This window comes from Sinocyclocheilus rhinocerous, unplaced genomic scaffold (assembly GCF_001515625.1).
Source record: "Sinocyclocheilus rhinocerous isolate Xijiao unplaced genomic scaffold, SAMN03320098_v1.1 scaffold1724, whole genome shotgun sequence".
NCBI classification, from domain to species: Eukaryota; Metazoa; Chordata; class Actinopteri; order Cypriniformes; family Cyprinidae; genus Sinocyclocheilus; species Sinocyclocheilus rhinocerous.
This window is the reverse complement of record NW_015626034.1, coordinates 344,936-364,561: the sequence shown is the minus strand read 5'-3', so window position 1 is coordinate 364,561 and position 19,626 is coordinate 344,936. Positions and strand designations below refer to the sequence as shown.

Here is a 19,626-nt window from a genome sequence, read left to right as displayed (position 1 = left end):
GTCCCATAAAATAATGCTTTGATGAGCAAGATTCTTTAGAAAAGAAAAGAAAAGAAAAGAGCCATATCCTTAAATAACCTTCTAATTGACCTCATTACAGTGTTGTCTGTTGTTCATCTGTCTGTCCAAGCCGTTTTCCTTTGTGATTTGGACGGCTCCTTCACTGTCCAGCTGGATGTCCTCATGCAAGATCAAAGCGGGCAAAAAATGCTTGCGAGACCCTCCTGCACGGTGGAATCACACATTCTCTCTTCTGCATCAATAAACAACTTAATTGCTTCCTTGTCTCATTGTCTGATGAGAGACTCGGCAAGCAGGATTCAAAGAAGAGCACAAACCAGCTCAAAAACACTTTACACCTTAAGATGTATTGTTTAGTCCTGCATTGCCTTTCTGAAAATGATTAAAGAATAAAATAACATCAACAGAATGGGGCTGTTAATAATTTGTGTGCACCCAGATGGCATCCTTGAACTCAGTCTTGACCCCTGCTGACTGTGTTTGAGTGTGTTTGTGTTTTTGTGTGAGGGTGTGTGTGTGTATGGGTGTAAATAAGTGCATTGTGCTGTGCAAATGTATGTAAATCAGCTTATGTCCACAATTTTGTATATGTGCCAGTGCATCTACCCATCCATTCAGTAGGCCTAGTCTTTTGCTGTTAATAAGGCTCATAATATGCCACTTAAATTTAAAGTTAAAATGGAACTTAAAGATTTATGTATTTGAATTGCATATTAAAAATCCATAAATTGGATTACACAGTTTTAACATAAATAAACAAATAAACTCAATGTGATGCATATTTGTCACATAAATCAAACAGGTTGGATTTCTGCATTTAGAAAATATAGTTTATTATTAACTACTTGCATCTATTTGAATTTATTTAAATCATCATATTTTCAAATGTATTTATTAATGTTGCTTGAAATCAGTTGTGAAAACAATGAACCTTTAAAAATATGAACATGTTTAAAATATGCCTATATAGCTGTGCAAGCTTTATTCAGTTGAAGCAAATTAAATTTAATGTTAATTATAATTTTTTGTTTGTTTTTGTCAAGCGGCAACCTTCCGGTCTCTCTTGTGAAACCAACAGGGAAGTGACTAAAACTGCAATTCATCGACTGGCCGCTAGAGGCTGGCTCCAAAAGGGAGTCAGTCCCATAGACTCCCCATGTTAAAATGCCCAACTTTACAGCAGAAAAAAATATGTTTACAGCCTGGTACAAAAAGTGGTTTTGGTCTATATAGCTAATTTTGCCCTTCACGACAACTGTGAGGGGGGTGAATTTTTTTAGAACTCATCCGTTTAAATTATATTAAGCCTTAAAGTTCTGCATAATTAAGGGCGTGGCCACTTGAGTGACAGGTGGATTGCTGCTGCTGTCACCACCATCGAGCTAGGTGGGCGTGGTTTAAGCAACCAGCTCCCGCCTCTTTCCCCATTTTCGATTATCCGGGAGGGACGCGCTGCCAAGATGGCGACGGCTGGCTCCGCCTACTTTGAGCTTCAAATACGCTCTTCAGAAACCTACGGGTGACGTCACGGGCACTACGTCCATGTTTTTATACAGTCTATTGGTTTTGTGTATTTACAACACATTTAGTTTATTAGCACTATTACAGATTACTTAACTGTTTCATTTATGTATGACTGACAAATATGCATCACATTTAGTTTATTGTAAAACTGTGTAATCCAGATGAATGGAAATATGCAGTTCAAATACATAAATCGTAAATTTAGTCCTAAATATGTTTTGGGGGCTTTTACAAGGGTCATGTGGTGTATTATGGGGGAGGGTCTTTTCTGGAGTCAATCATTCTGTACATGAGGGATTCAAATAAGCTTTTACTATTTTAATCTTTTCAAATTGAGAAGAACGCACATATGTCTCTGATTACATTTGCTTTTCCAATATCTGTTTGACTCTCACTATAATGAAAAACAGTCCCCTGATTATGTGATTACAGACAACTATAAATATTTGACTTTTTGAGCATTAATTATTAGGCAAAAATAAAGATTGTCTAACAGTCTGTTGTTCTTCCAGTTATTGGCAGTAGCCTAGCAGGCATCGTATTACACAGTTATTTGTGAAGATTGTTTTTAATTTAAGCACATGTGCTATTTTGGATGAGTAGTATCAGAAGTGTCATGCATATGTTACTCATTTGAATGTTTCATAATTTAAGTTGCACAATTGGAGGTAAAATGTGTTTGTTTAGTAATGTCTGCTAGATGTTTGTCTACTATAAAATGCTCTTGCAGAAATCGGTGTAAATATGGTCAATCTATCACTCATGTACATACTGTATATATTATTTTCACTTAGAAATAGTAATAATACATTTTTTTTTTTTCACTAGTACTTATAGTCAATCATCCCACTGCTGCTACACTTTATTTATAATACACTCTCAGAAAAAAAGGGACAAAACCTTTTCACGGGGCGTTATCCTTTCAAAGGGCACTAATATGTACCTTTAAGGTACCAAAATGCACCCTTTAGAGGTAAATATGGTACAAAGGAGTGCCTTTTGAAATGGAACTGCCCTAGTGACAGCTTTTGTGAGTGTACCTACTAACCATCAATTTCCTAGTCATCTAATGTCTGTTATTTACTCTGTGTACCTGAATTCTATTGTCTGCATATTGTCGATATATTCTGTTGTCTTAGTCCTTGTGACTGTCTACTACATGTATTAGTGTTGTTTCCTGGAGGAACTGTTTTGTTTTTATCCATTGCCCATGTGATGTGCTAAAAGTGACAATAAATTTGATATTAACTTTCTGTTGAAACCTATTTGACTTTTTCCCCAAATAAGGCAAAATGACTTTTCATTTTATTAACATGTTAATACTCTTTTTCATAAAAAAAAAAGAAAAAAAAATGTATTGCAATCGCTAGCTTCAAATTCAGTTGAAATTTTACTTTTCATCCAAAAAAACAAAAAAACAACAAGACATGGGGAAACCAGTGGTTACAACACTTTTTGCTTTAACACCTGTAACAGATTTGTTTTCCCTTTTGTGTTGTTTATCTCACAATTTGTCCCAAAGCTTTTTTAAGTTAATGTTAAATACAAAGAGTGCTTTTGTTACAAGGGTGGGTTAACAGTAAATTGAGGCTTGTAACACTATTATAATTACATCAGCTTAAATTTTGTGTTCTTTTTTGGGAACATTAAGTAAATGAGGAAAATAGTGTTACAACTCTCCCTACCTAACTCAGAGTCTTAACAGAATTGAGCAAATGCTGTCTCTCAAAATGAATTCTGATTCAGATGATACCAGGGATGTACAGTACTCGGAGTTGATATCATCTGAATCAGACAACAGCATTTAATGACTGTTGATTATCATAAAAATGAATTTCCACTTATCTCTCCTTTTCTTTAAAGGGGTCATATGATGCTTTTTTAAAGATCATTATTTTGTGTATTTGGTGTAACAGAATATGTTGACATGCTTTAATTTTCACTCAAATGCTTAGTTTTCTACAAAGTCCCTCCTTGCGACAAGCGCAGTCTGCTCTGATTGGTCAGCTGACCCAGTGCATTGTGATTGGCCGAACACCGCAAGCACTTGTCGGAAAGGAAACGTCCCATCCCATAATCGCGAGCTTCATCTTTCAAAATAAATGTAAAGACAGAGCTCGAATGGGGAACAGAGTCGCGTGACAGACACAGTGATGAAGCTGGTATGTGTTTGCAGTACACAAGCCACGGTTAAGACAGCCTTCTTTCTTTGCGTGCACATTTGGGACACATTATGCTAATATTTCCACATAGTGAGGTAGATATGTGGGGGCGTGTTAGAACGAGGCAATTTTTGGGGGGGCGTGGCAGAGTCTTAACTTTGATAAAGAATATCTCTTTGAGACTTTAGTCTTTGCAACTTCAAGGATCTTATCTATGCACAATCAGCTTGTAACACTCCAAAGAGAAAGGAAAACTTGAAATCGTATCATATGACCCCTTCAAAAAAATAACACTTACAATGTACAATTGGAAAATGTTAAAATACTTAATTGCATAGCCACAAAATATGCATTTTAATAGGTTTTTAGTGTGAAAAAAATTATAAACCTTTTCTGTGTAAAGTTATGACAACACAATGCCAGTACTCTAACATTTACATTTCAATAAGGGAATTAATGTACTGTAAGCGTTTTTGTGGTAATTAACATTATGCGACAAATGATGATGATTGAAAAAAAAATTGTTAAAAGTATTTTTCTTTCTGTGTCTACAGTATAGATCTTACCGTGGCAAGGTTAAAACTGTCACTGATGTAATAAGACACTCTATTTTATTGTCTTGGGGTCTTATAGATGTGCTTATAGATTGCTGTGTTATGCAAGAGTTAGTTCCAGTCCAGTAACATTTTTGGACAAGCAGCGTTTCTGCTTGAGTAGAGTACTGATATTTCATATCACTGGAAACTTTTATTGTTTGTATTGGAGTGGTTTTGATTATCCGTCTGTAGTCAAACCTATCCATCACTGCTAAAAATAACACTCTTTTTAAACACTACATAGCCTAATAGATATTAGATTGAGCCTTTTTAAACTCTTGATACTAGTACTCCTGCAAATTTCCATACAGGACAGAGTGTTCTTAGCCTATCTTGACTATCTGAAGTCTTACTTCTTTCCATTGGCTGGGTTGGCTGAGGAAAACAATGGAACTTTCCAGCAACAGGTTGGTGGCGATCACTACAGCCTTGCTAATTCAGAATATAGATCTCAAACCACCCCCAGCCCACCTGATGCTAATACTGGGTCTCTTTTTTTATTTTGATGACCTGTCCTTGTCATCCATAATCAGTCAAAACTCAACCACACCCATTGCATCCTGTGTGAAAACCACTTAACGAGGCATTAGCTTACTATAATGCAATATTAGCTCATAAAAATGACCGGAGACATATGAGGTCTTTCACATCTGTCCCCATGCAGTCTAGCTTGGGATATTATTAAGATTTGTAGCCTTCTCGGTTTGTTGAAATGGCCACTTTGAAACTCTTATTAATGTCAGCCATAATTGTTTCCCAGGTAATGTTGTTGTGACATGACCTGAACAAACTAAATTTAGTATTAAAACAACTTATTAGATCCATTCCAACAGATTGGTATATGCATTCAGGTTATAGATGTAAAATGTAAGATTCACTCTAATTAGTTATAAATGTCAATATATAAATGTTAAATCTTTTGAATAATTCACATTTTAGATCTCAAACGTTCAGAATAAATGTGCTGAATTGCATGGGTTACTCTGTTTAGAAATCAGGACATTGCACATATACAGTAATTGGGTGGCTGGATGCAATCTCAACTTTTGAAATGAATAAGGTGTTGCAAATAAAGCCCTCCAAAGAAATTTCACATATGTACATTCAAATACACCTCTGAGACATTTTTTTGGTTTACTGGTGATCTAACTATATAATTTGGAATCAGTATTTCCAGTGATGCTCTACATCACCATTCTAAGGAAGCAAATACACAAACCAAACAATTAAATTACATTAATTAAATGTGACATTCAGTTAAATCTAACAATGTTTTTATTTGCCATATATATATATATATATATATAAATAACTTCAGACACAAAATTAAATAAATAGATGTAAAAGGTCAGTTTACTCAAGACAGAATGGAGTTTGAGTGGGAAAGACAGGATTCTTTGTGGTCAGTTGATCTTTGGTGACCTTTTGGGAACACAAACTTCCTGGATGCTTTCCATCTCCAAACTACTGTCTGGCTACTGTGGCAACCCAAATGAATGCAGCCGTGTCTATGGTCATTTCTTAAAGGACTCAATGGACGATTCACAACAGACAAGGGAGGTTTCCGGACAGATAAAGAGACCCCAAGAATTACGTCAAAGGACAATTTGCAAATGACACCGTCTCTCCTACAACCTAAGGTTATCACGACTTTCAAATTCTTATTCTCTGTCATCCTTACGTGTAAATAGTCTTGAATGAATGAATGTTGTAATAAAATATTTAGCACATCTACACATTTTATTGCTCAGATGATGCTTTTTCACAGATCCGATCAGAATAATTCTCTCTTCTTTTTTTTCAGTTTAGCAATTAACTTACTTTCTGCTGTTTTTCATTATATTCCTTGGAATAATAAACATAGAATAAAATAGACAATAAAGGGATAGTTCAACCAAGTAAATGAGGAAATTAGTGTTACGACCCTCCCTGCAGCCTAACTCAGACTTAACAGATTTGAGCAAATGCTGTATCTCAAAATAAATGCTGATTCAGATGCGACCAACTCTGTTATCTGAAGGGATGTATGGTTTAATAGTTCATTTACTCATCCTTAGGTTGGTCCAAACCTTTCTTATGCTGAACACAAAAGAAGAATGTTGATAACCAAACAGCATTTTTCTGTACTACTGAAGTCAGTGGGGACCATCAACTGTTTGGTTACCCACATTCTTCAAAATATCTTCTTTTACCTGTATGTTCAACATAAGAAACAAACGTATACAGGTTTGGAACATCTTAAGAGTGATTAAATGATGAATTTTCATTTTGGGTGAATTATCCTCTTAACATCAAAAGTACAAAACTATATGTGGATAACATTTCAGATCATTTGGTCTTTGGAACTATTTGACAAATCACCGACTTTTGGTTATAGACATATCTTGGCAAATCTGAGCATGGTTTGTGAAACTGTTGAGATCTCTTCTGAAACTGAGACACTTGAGTTTAACTGGGTTGTTTTTCTCTGGAGAAAACTCTGAGAAACAATTGCATTTCGTTTTATCATTGAAAAACAGTTGAGACTGGGAGTGTTGCAACTCAGGGGAGTTGTAACACTATCACTTTAACCAGCTAGAAATTACCTAAATGGGTGAAATCATACATGACCATTACCATCGACGACAGCAGAAGTTGCAAAAGAAAAAAAAACGAAAAAAAAAAAAAACTTTTGGTATTGTTGTTAATGGATGTTAAATAATGGATGTTAAATAACAGATCTGGTTTGAATTAGCAGATATTCTTGTTATAATTATACATTTTTACAAGCTTTTTGGCATTAAATAAAGAAATGAATGAATGGATAAATAAATAAATATGTAAATAAATAAATAAAAATGCATTCAGAAGGTGAAGTTTGTAGACTTATGTAATTCTACAGGGCAGATGAAGATTGAAATAAATTGTTTGACATAAAAACTGAGCAGAATAATTGTTTCCAAGGTTGATTATAATAAATGTTTCTAAAGCACCAAATCAGCCTTTAATGATTCCTGAAGGATCACGTGACACTGAAGACTGGAGATTTGCCATAAAAATAAATAAATTTTAAGATGTTAAAATAAAAAAATATATAAAAAAAACATTTTAAATCGTAATGGTATTTCACAATATTTTCTTCTGTATTTTTTAATCAAAAATACAGGTCTCACTGACCCCAAACTTTAAAATGTTAGTGTGCATATATATTATTTTAGTTAGTTTAGTTTACTAATATATTATTTTTCATTAAAATGGAGGGATTCATTTTGAACATGTTAATCTGATTACCACAATATAAGCCTATTTCTATTATTTTCCAATTCATCGGTGCATTAAGCTGTAACAACAGCACTCTGTATTTACCTTTGAGTGCTAGACGTTGTAGATGTAATTTGTTGCAGACAAATAGCTATGTGAGTATTAGTTTGTGACAAAAACAGATGTGTTCATTTGTTATTTCTCTTCACTACGGGTCTTCATTGTTGATTGACAGCAGGTTAAAGATTTCATTTGGCATCGAAATGATGTCACAAACATCGAGATCAATAAGTAGCTACCTGAAGTTGAACGCCTTACAGCACGCGCAGGAGCCTCCCTGCTGCTGACGTCACGAGCGCAGCTCTGTCCAGCAGAACGCGCCTCTATCTCTGCCGAGGTTCGCGAGCGCGGAGGAGGAGCTGTCAAAGTTTACAGCCAAGCCGAGCGAGTTTTCTCAAGAAGACGAGAAGGCAAGATCTCTGAACACTGAGAAACCCTTGAAAGAAGAGCCCTTCTAACTATGGAGTGAAGTCTGAGAGGCTTTACACATAAGAAATGGCAGGACCAACTGAGATCGGATTGTTTTTTACCTTGCTGCTCTCATGGAGCTTCTGCGCGACGCCCGAAAAGAAAGGTAGGAGTGTTGTGAAACGGCTTGCTGTATAAGGTTAAACCTTAATCTTTGAGACAGTTCGTTGGAGAATGAGCTCCTAGAGCTTGATGGGAACGGCGCACATAGCCTACCTTCAGAGATGTGCGCTTTGAGGAACCTCGGTCAGCGTGGGAACAGTGGAAGTTTGTGCTCACAGTCCCACAGAGAACTTCCACTTGGATACTTTGGATAATTTGGATTAAGTAGTTTTTAACTGACGCTTTTATTGAAGTTGACTAGACACAGATAGCCTAATGTTCCTTCTGGAACAACCTGAGGTTGAGTGTGTCTGTAGTTCACGGATCAATCCTTGGGTTTGAACTTTCAACCTTTCACTTACCAGCCCACATTTAATTTATATGACCCCACCACATACTTATTTAATAAGGTTGTGATTTTTTAGCTTTATAGTGCAATACTGCGTGGCAATGCCATGATTCAAATTGCATAGCAGAGGCTGAGAGAAGATGATGATTCTTGCATTATGACTGTTTTATCAGACAACCTAAAACGTGTTTCATATGATAACATTGCAGTAGACTGGTTTCAATTCAAAGTCAAAAATATTCATATATTTTAAACCAACCTAACTACATACGATTACAGTTATTACATTGTTATATGTGTCCGATCAGGTAGAAATAGCTTCTGCACATTGTTTTTAAATTTATTTCACAGTTTGACATTAACATTTGATCTTTTTTTGTCAAAAGATTTTGTTTGTTTGTATCATTTAACTTTCATTTTTACTCCATCTTTATGTTTCAACTCGATAACTTTTGACATCAACATTTTTAATGAATAATTCAATTAAAAGTGTTAGGAAACGTGCAGTAAACTTATGGCTATGCAATTTGAATCACTTTAATTAGAACTGTAGTTTTCAATTTTAGTATGTCAACATTTTTTAAAAAGTGAAAATAATTGTTGCCTTATTTGATCTGACCCTGACTTGGTTGGTTTAACCGAATGTAGTCAGGTTGATTCAGTCATTTTAACTTAGATTTGACTTAGATTTTATCACACAAAGCACATTTCCCCCCCCCAGTAGATCCAGTGCTTATTGTAATGAACATTTTCTTTGAAATGAATTCAATGAACTAAAGCCATTTATTTAATCTATGATGTTAGAGTTCGTCACATTTATTAGATTAGTTAAAGTGTGTTTATATGCCACTTTGCATATTATTAAGATAATCTCAGGGGTGTCCTGTGTGTGAACACATGACAGTGCCAATACTGACAGATGGGGCACACACAAATCACTTTATTACAGTCTGCTTCATCATTTGGACTCATTCAGGTTTACAGTCACGTTGCCAGGAGAGGAATCACTTTCCTTTAATATACTGTAAGTTCTGTTTTGACAATCATCAATGCTGTTACGTTTTCATGCTGAAGGTACTCAACTGTTTGTTACAGTTGGATAACTTTTGCTTTCTACTACCATATATATAAATTATATAGAGAAAGGGTCTGAACTATGAAGAATATTAAACAAATTGTTTTTTAAGTGGTGTTTAGTCACTCATTGTCATTGTTAATTGCACTGATTGCTGGCTTTCCAGCCCCTTGTGTTTTAGAGGACAGGTATTACAGTATCAGTGAGGACAGTCATGACGTCCTATAATGTCTTCGGGCTCCCTTTTGTGCCTCACTCAAGGTCAGAGAAATGCTGCAGCTATCTGTTATATTTTAGACCGAAACAGCTGTTTAGTCTTCATAGACTGCCCAGGTTAAATACTAGATAAATGCATTGCTGGCCCAGATTTCAAGTAGCTGTTTTGAAGGTGCACCGTGTTGAGCTATATTTGAATTTGCAGTAAAACGTCCCACATTTGGTCATCAGTCCAACCACATGACAGACTTTCAAGTGTGTCTTTCCTTTCATCAGTGTGGCATTTGACCTCTGGATAACGTCCAGCCTCATTGTGACCTAGAACAATGTCTCTCAGGTGGTCACCTAAATCACCAGTGCAGAGAGAGCCATATGTGGGTATGGATGGAAACTGTTAAACACTCTTTTGGGTAGAGTACAAACACTACAGGCCAAAAGAATAAATACAGTTTTTTTTTATGTTGTTGAAAGACATGTCTTTTGCTCACTAAGGCTGCATTTATTTAATAAATAATATAGTAAAACTGTAATATTGTGAAACAAATAAATGGAGCCTTGATGAGCATTAAATAATTCTTTTAAAAAACTTTTTGAAAAAATCTAAATTTTTGTAGTGTATTTTTATACCTAAATAAAAGTAGCTTCAAAGCAGATATTACCAGAGCAGAACAGGAAAAAAACTCCTCCTTTCTTCCGATAAAGGGATGGGCTGTAAATCAAAGCTTGTTCTAAAGCGGATAAGATCATATTCTTTAAACTCAAGTTTCTTGTGGGTTATTCCAATTTTATTGGACTTCACTCATTCCAAAATGAGAAAAGTCCCCCAAAACTAGTTTTCACTGTATGTTTAAATGAGTTTTGTCTATAGGCAGGGGGATTTAATCTAGTCCATCTCAGAGAGTTGTGCTCACAGGTCTTCTACAGACACTTATAACTCTCATCCGGATGGCTCAGAGGTGACTCAGAGTTCAAGCATACAAATACGTGTGAGATGAGCTTTAGTTGTGCTTGCTGGATCTGGGGCTTTGCCTGTTTGAAGTAGTAAAGGTGTTGGAATGGGGTTTGTCAGCATATTTGTGTACAGTATGTCTAGAAAAGTCCAAACCCAATGCTTTTTACAAAGTAAATTGCTGTTTTTTCCCCTCTATAAATGTTTTAGTTCAACTCTTTAACAGTCAAGAGGAATAAGTTACATTAGTATTTCACCCTCATTCTTCACCTCAATAAATTCTTATTGCAGCCAAAGGATTTTAATCTGAAATTCTAAAATGTCAGCAGAACTGCTGCAGAAAACCAAGAAAACTTAAAAAAAGGATAGTTCACCTCAAAATGTAAAACTGTCATCATTTACTCACAAAAAAATCCAAAAACTAATCACAGCTTTTTTGTACTAGATGGTGCGTCTCATACACGAGTCTGCTTGTCGAGTCAGGCTTCTTCTAATCATTTACAACTTGCTTGTGTTTGTGAGCCAAAAGACAGATCTCCAAAATATTTCAAAACAGCTAAATAAAACAGTCATCACATGCTGTACCATTCCTTATCGAGTCGCTGGCATGCTTAGGAACTTTCGAGACAGTGAGTAAGAGCATGATCTTAAACAGTTTCCTTTAAAGGGATAGTTCACATAAATATTAATCTTCTGTCATCATGTACTCATCTGCATGTTGTTCCAAACCCATATGACTTTCTTTCTTTTGTTGATGTCAAAAGGAGGAATTAAAACAATTGCAATGGGCGTTCTTTACATTCACTTACAATGAATAGGGAACTGGCGCTTTCAAAATTCAACAGGATGCAAAAACACCATCAAAATATAGAAAATAACTCCTTATGACTTCTTAAGCCATATGATAGTTTTATAAGGAACAGACTGAAATCTAAGACATTTTTCACTAATAATCTTCCCATCCAGAGAGATGTGAAGCACTGAAGTTGAGTTGAACTCTTGAGTCGTGAATGAATCATTGAATTAATCTTTTGAATGGCTTTTGAATGAATCAACTCAATTCATCACACAAAACTACTTTTTTAACTGTTGTGTGTTTCAGAAGACTTGAAAAGGAAAATACATAAAGGTTTTTGTGTAAGATTGACAGACCCAGTATATATGCATGTCATATCGTCTAGTTATAGCCAATATCATTATCATATACAAGTCAAAGGCTAGAGTAGGATGTCTTAATAGTTTACCCAAAAATACAAATTCTGCCATAATTTACTTAGCCTCATATTGTACTATTTCTATATGACTTTTTTTTTTTTTAAATAGACCACAAAAGATGATATTTTGAAGAATTATTTAGGCCATACAAGACTCAGCTACTGGGGGTCTAATTTGGACCATGTTGATTTTCATTGTATTGACATTTTTTCAAAATATCTTCTTTTGTGTTCCACTGAAGAAATAAAGTCATACTGGTTTGGAACAATATGAGGGAGAGTATATGATGGCAGAATTGATTTTTTTTTTCATTTCATTAATTCCTTTACATTTATCCAGGTTTAACTCTCCAATTGGGAATCCTGTTCATCTCAAGTCTCTCTCATTTATTCAAAGAATTCTGATTTGTTTCTTGTTAACGATGAAGGTCATAGATGGATTTGTTTTGCACTCTTGTGAGTGTTTTGCCTGTTCGGCCTCAGGCATCATACCATTTAGATTTTGTCTTGAAAACACCCTGATATCCTTGCCAACACTGATACCTTATAAAATGTAACAAAACATACCATTTTCATAATTACAGGCTCACCTAATTTCCAAAACACTGGTTGCACATCACTCCATGTTCCCCAGGTCTGCCAATTTAACTTGTTTCTTATGATAAATAGTCTTTTTGATTTGTCATACGGCAGATAAAAAGTGCACCATAATCCGATTGTCCTCTTTTGCAGTCACATATCTTCCTTCAAAAAGCCATCATTGTCAGTTCTTCCAGTAATGGCTGGAGACCATCAATGTTCTCCATTGGGATTATGAATTGTTTAGCCAGTGATCTTGGGAAATACATCAACCCTGTTTTCCCCTAATTGTGAGTTGAATTTGAGATGTGATACTGCTCTTTATTCCCATTACCTTCCTCCCCCGCCTCGGGACGGTCCAAGATGGAGGACCGTAAACTGTCAGGCATCATTTCATTGTGTCTTCTGCCAAATAAAAATAAATGTAAATAACATATGCAGTTGGATTGACTGGAACATCTTGGTCAGTTAATTGACATGGGAACAGTTTTTGGCACTGGTTTGCTAGTGTCATGCAGTTTTAATAGTGATGACAGCTCTCTCGCTCTCGCTCTCATCATCTCTCTCGCTCTCTTTCAGTCGTGTACTCTGGGGGCTAAATAACATCTCCTCACCAAATAAAAATCATTGCAAAGGAATGCTTTGAGCCTACAGCTTTCCTGTAGTTCAACAGGTAGAGCACGGTGCTTGCGACACCAGAGGTTGAGTTAACAGAAAATTTTCCACCATTTGCCTAGCTTTGACTAATTCAAAACACTTTCTGTCATTTTGACAGAAAAGAACAAGAAAAAACATTATTTTAACTCAGTACATCAATTGAGCACTCACTCTCAGCCAAGTGACTGTTAGAAAACAGGACTTTTTAACACACAATTGGCTAATGTTCTACTTTCTATATGAAGTAAAGATGTAGCGTATAGTGGTTAAACGGATCGTAGTTGATCCGTGATCCGTACAGACCAAGCCCCACGGTTCGGCACGCATGTGATCCACGGATTAATTGCAAAATTTAACCATAATAGAGTATAAGTTTATAATTTGTTCATATTTACACAAGCAAGCGAATTTTAAACAACGAAGGGAACTCGATTCGTTACTCGCGCGCTGTTCTCTACGCGCACAGCTGCACACACATGAAGTGCGCACACGCGTTTCAGATGGCGCGCGAACACCGAACTGAATCCTAAATAATGCTGGTGTTATTAATGATCATCAAACAACAAAACAGCTGTGATAAAAATCTATATTTAATTTATACAGTGAACACTCTGCCGTGTTATTTTCCCTAATTGTTACATTTCTGTATTTGAATACTACCAACCTTATTTAATTTGTAACATTTTCTGTTGTATTTGTCTATGCTTGTAATTTGTGTATTTGTTCTTATTTTTACTGGCTGTTCTCTTGTCTCTCATGTTTAAACTTTCTTAGTTAATCTAGTAGTATTTGCTGTGGTATCAAAGAAGTACTTTGCTTTAAGTAATAAATGGAAAGTAAGTTAAATTGAAATATTTTTCTTTTCTTGCTGATCCGAAAAATGATCCGATCCGTGGGTCAAAAACCGTAATGTGATCCGAACCGTGAGATTTGTGATCCATTGTACCACTAGTAGCGTAGTTATTTTATTTATAGTGACACTGATGTAATCCATACATTCCCCAATTCAGAGAAATAATGAAAAGAAGACGTTTCCACATGCTTGTCAGTGATTTTCATTTTTTAAAAGTCTTTGTTTCGCATGGTGCAGTTCACTTTACTGTAGCTCAATAGTGATATAGGCCTAAATTACTGCTGTTAAACAAGAAATGGCATGATGGATAAGCTAATTCACATAAAAATGAAAATGATGTCATCATTTAAATATCTTTAAACATTGTGTTTTGTGACTAAACAATGAAAGTCAATCAGTCCTGTTAATTCTGATGTAATTAAAATAAAACACATAAATATGATGTCAGTGTACATCATTATTTTTACTTTTTCACTTGTTTTTTTTTTTTTTACATTTTAGGATTGTGTAAGATTGTATGTAAGATTATTATTTTTAATTACTGGTCATATTGGCTAGATTAAGGTGGTGTGACCATAGAAAAATCAGGAAAATTTTGACCCAATTGACATGACAGCTAAAAAATAGACAATGATGGAAATTTTACAATTACAGTCTTTCAGAGTGACAAAAATGATTATTTGAAGTACATCCTCTGAGCAATACAAGTCACGGGATCGATACCTAAGGAAGAACACTGTCAAAATGTAACTATAAATCACAAGTTAATTTGGATTAAGGTCACATTTGATCCAACGAACAGATTTATATTTATGCAGAGTTGTATAATAATTGACAAATGGAAATCACAATCCAGGGCTCAATGCTAAGGATTTTTTCTACTGGCCTAGTTGGGCTAGTGGTTAAATTTTTTTACTTGCCCTGCGAACATTTTCACTGGCCCTGCCACAAAAAAACTAACAAAAAACCTTGTTATCATTGTTTTTGACCCATGTTATCTTGTATTCTAATAGGCTAAACAAGCTTATATGACATCAAAATTTAAGATACCAGTTAAATGTAAAATTCTCGATTCCAATTTCAATACCACAGAAAAACCACTAGCCTAACAGATATGAAGTTCAAACATTATTAAAGACAAGTGTACAGTCAGTAAAAAAGTACAAATGGACAAATTACAAGCACTAGCACAAATAAAGAAATAGAACAAAGATTCAAATTAAACAATTCATTAGGTTTTTCTACTTAAATGATCTACATAAACGCATCTATGTTCGCGCGAATCATTCGTGATCCAGCTTAACCTACAGAAGAAGTGAGTATGAGGTTTTTTTAATGAATCTTTGCAAATCGCCTTTCCTAATAATGTGCTAGTTAGCAAGTGTGGCTAAAGTTAAAGGGGTCATATGATGCTTTTTTAAAGATCATTATTTTGTGTATTTGGTGTAACAGAATATGTTGACATGCTTTAATGTTCAAAAAACACATTATTTTTCAAATACTGTACATTATTGTAGGTCCTCTATGCTCCGCCTCTCTCAAACGCTTCGTTTTCTACAAAGTCCCTCCTTCCGACAAGCGCAGTCTGCTCTGATTGGCCAGCTGACCCAGTGCATTGTGATTGGCCGAACACCGCAAGCACTCGTCGGAAATGTAACCCCCCTTACCATAATCGCGAGCTTCATCTTTCAAAATAAATGTAAAAACAGAGCCCGAAAGGGGAACAGAGTCTCGTGACAGACACAGTGATGAAGCTGGTATGTGTTTGCAGTACATAAGCCACGGTTAAGACAGCTGACTCCACTGTGATCTATCTATCTATCTATCTCTCACACTCACACTCACACAATGTGCAAAACTCCGCATTTGAACAGTCAATAGCAAATACTTAAACTAATAACAAAACAGTAGCTGATTCAGAAGCACCAGATTGTCATAGCAAAGTCAGAAATAGCTCCTCTCCTAGGTTCACGATACGGTTGTCCATAAAATGCATTGCTGTTCTGTTGTAAGTAATCTTAAAGATTCCTAAATGCATCTACTTCCGGAAGGCCAAATAAAGTGCTTTTGCTTTCACCTAGAAACACACACCGTCTCCCTGACATGGCTGCTTCAACACTAACTGCGGTTACTGAAACCACGCCTTCTTTCTTTGCGTGCACATTTGGGCAGCATTATGCAAATATTTCCACATAGTGACATAGATATGTGGGGGCGTGTTAGAACGAGCCGTTTTAGGGGGGCGTGGCAGAGTCTTAACTTTGATAAAGAATATCTCTTTGGTTTTGAGACTTTAGTCTTTGCAACTTCAGGGATCTTATCTATGCACAATCAGCTTGTAAAACTCCAAAGAGAAAGGAAAACTTGAAATCGCATCATATGACCCCTTTAAGTTTAGTCTCTCAGTGAACGGCTCGTCACCCCAGGGAAGAGGGGCGGGGTGAGCAGAGCTCATTTGCCTTTAAAGGAACATGCAACAAAACGGCTCGCTGTGAAAAGAGCTGTTTTTAACAGGGTAAAAAGGGTGTTGTTTTACACTACAATTGAGAAATTTTAACCAAAGTATATTATAGACTTTTCATAAAGACCCTAAAGAATCATATTAACTTGGAAAACGGGCATCCGATGACCCCTTTACAATCACTTGAATGTTTAGATTGGCAAGGCTTAAAAACATGTGCAAATGATAAACTTCCGTGACGCCGCAACAGTGGCCTGATCAAGCCAGTGACAAACCCGTCAACTGTCCCGAGCGTCTTTCACACTGGCCCCGGGCCATCGGGCAGTCCTTATTGTCGAGCCCTGCAATCTCAATCTCTTCTGTGTGACAATCGTGATTTCTTGATTTATTTTCAAGAGCTTTGCTCGCTGCCTACAAATGATTAATTTTGCAAATCCAATTGACACAAGTCTCTACCCACTAAATAAACATGCTTGACACCTTGAGTTTTTGTTTCAATATTGTTTACATTTCTTTGATTTCAACATCATTGTTTACACTATAAAGTGAGGTAATTATATGCAAAACACCTTGAAACCTTGCGATTTCTTCACCATCCTGATTTTTTGTCTCATTGTCCTCATCTGTCATCGAGCTCCCACACTGTTTGAACACGCTTTGCATGACCTCGTGATTGGTTTTGCAGACGGCCGGCTGTGATTTCTCTCAGCAAAATCTAATGCCCGGCATCAATTTCCTGCCTTTAATACCTGCATACTTCCTCCTCCACCTCTACTAAGTTTTCATCATCCGTTCTGAACGCTCGTTCAAGATGAGTTACCAGAGCCCACTCATGGCTCCATATTGAGTTCCCGGGAGGGCGATTGTAAAAAATTGTTCGTTACTAAGGGGCCTTCAGCATGTGAAGGCTGGTTGTTTCAGGGTCTTGATGCCTCTCCCCAGTGATTGGCTTTCCCAGAATCACATCTGCTGAAGCGGTTGGAGTTTCAAGAGCTGCAGAGAAAGTCAAATGAGTTCGCCGGAAAAAGACGAACCTCCTGCTTTGATAAACTGTTGAGCAGTTACCTAAAACCGGCGAAGAAGTCAGTGCCTCATTTGCTGGAGTTGCTCTCTCTCTCTTTGGCAGAGAACAATGAGGGTTTTCTTTAGGCAGACTGCAGTTTTTGAATGTTTCTCCATACGACTGCTATAAAGGAAAGAGCTATGTGACAGAAGTGTCATGTTCTCTTCGAGTTTGTTTGTCGTTCACAGTCGAGTGGCAGCTCTGACAGTTCGATTGTATGCTGATTGCAGTGACAGGGATTGCTTGAAATAGCCAGAATCTGTTTAGATCTAAACGCTGTGATTACCTGTGACAAAAGCACTTTCTTTTTCTTTCTTTCTTTCTTTCTTTCTTTCTTTCAATAAGAACTCTTAACTCTTAAAAAAAATCCTTGTCTGCATGTTAACATGCATGCTAATTCTCAAGCTAGTTCTGTGACGTTTGCCAGATCATGGGAAGACTACGTTTGGAAACTCATGAATGTGCCCGGAAATGGTGCATTGCACCTGGACGTCATGGAGTTTATAGCATTTCCATTATCAAGTTCCATTATCTATGGTGGAAAGAGACCTTGGAATTCAGGCTGGAAAAACTTTCCTTTTCATTCTTGACATCTCATTAGGGTGTGGCTTCAGGTGAGAAGATGCAGTTTGTGCAAATCCCACAGGATTTGTCATCACATTTAATTGTCCACTAGAAAAGACCACCACATATGTGTATATATATATATTTCTTCTTTACTTGTGGGTCAATAAAAAAATAAGAGTGTCCATGGTAAGGAAAATTAAAGTCTTTTAAAAATCAGGTTTAAAACAAATTGCCCAGTTTTTAGAATTTTCTTTGTATTAATGTTGAATGCATATGGAAAACATGACCATTTTAAACAAATATTTAGATTTAAAGGGTTAGTTCCATGTTCTCTTCGAGTTTGTTTGTCGTTCACAGTCGAGTGGCAGCTCTGACAGTTCGATTGTATGCTGATTGCAGTGACAGGGATTGCTTGAAATAGCCAGAATCTGTTTAGATCTAAACGCTGTGATTACCTGTGACAAAAGCACTTTCTTTTTCTTTCTTTCTTTCTTTCTTTCTTTCTTTCAATAAGAACTCTTAACTCTTAAAAAAAATCCTTGTCTGCATGTTAACATGCATGCTAATTCTCAAGCTAGTTCTGTGACGTTTGCCAGATCATGGGAAGACTACGTTTGGAAACTCATGAATGTGCCCGGAAATGGTGCATTGCACCTGGACGTCATGGAGTTTATAGCATTTCCATTATCAAGTTCCATTATCTATGGTGGAAAGAGACCTTGGAATTCAGGCTGGAAAAACTTTCCTTTTCATTCTTGACATCTCATTAGGGTGTGGCTTCAGGTGAGAAGATGCAGTTTGTGCAAATCCCACAGGATTTGTCATCACATTTAATTGTCCACTAGAAAAGACCACCACATATGTGTATATATATATATTTCTTCTTTACTTGTGGGTCAATAAAAAAATAAGAGTGTCCATGGTAAGGAAAATGAAAGTCTTTTAAAAATCAGGTTTAAAACAAATTGCCAAGTTTTTAGAATTTTCTTTGTATTAATGTTGAATGCATATGGAAAACATAACCATTTTAAACAAATATTTAGATTTAAAGGGTTAGTTCCCCCAAAAATTGTAATTCTGTCATTAATTACTCACCCTCGTGTTGTTCCAAACCCGTAAGACCTTTGTTCATCTTCTGAACACAATTTAAGATATTTTTGATGAAATCTGAGGGCTCTCTGACCCTCCCATAGACAGCAAGGTAACTACCACGTTCAAGGTCCAGAAAAGTACCAAGATGATCGACAAAGTAGTCCGTGTGACATCAGTGGTTCAACTGTAAAGTTACGAAGCTACGAGAATACTTTTTTGCGCAAAGAAAACAAAAATAACGAAAAAATGATACTGTCGTGAACACGAGCCACAAGTGACGCAGTAGAGACGAAAATGTGGAATAAAGTCAGAGAGCCCTCAGATTTCATCAAAAATATCTTAAATTGTGTTCCGAAGATGAACGAAGGTCTTACGGGT

At 36.2% G+C, this 19,626-nt stretch overlaps 1 protein-coding gene across 2 annotated transcripts in view; it reads left to right on the top strand.

The window, feature by feature from the left end:
* Positions 1-7,948: 7,948 nt before the first annotated feature.
* The window catches only part of LOC107708546 (epidermal growth factor receptor-like), a 72,058-nt gene continuing 60,380 nt past the window's right edge, over positions 7,949-19,626 (top strand). For both annotated transcript variants that reach the window (XM_016512818.1, XM_016512811.1), the window contains exon 1: positions 7,949-8,177. In XM_016512818.1, the coding sequence (XP_016368304.1) occupies positions 8,099-8,177 (79 nt within the window). In that variant the 5' untranslated portion in view covers positions 7,949-8,098. The remainder of the gene's footprint in view (positions 8,178-19,626) is intronic.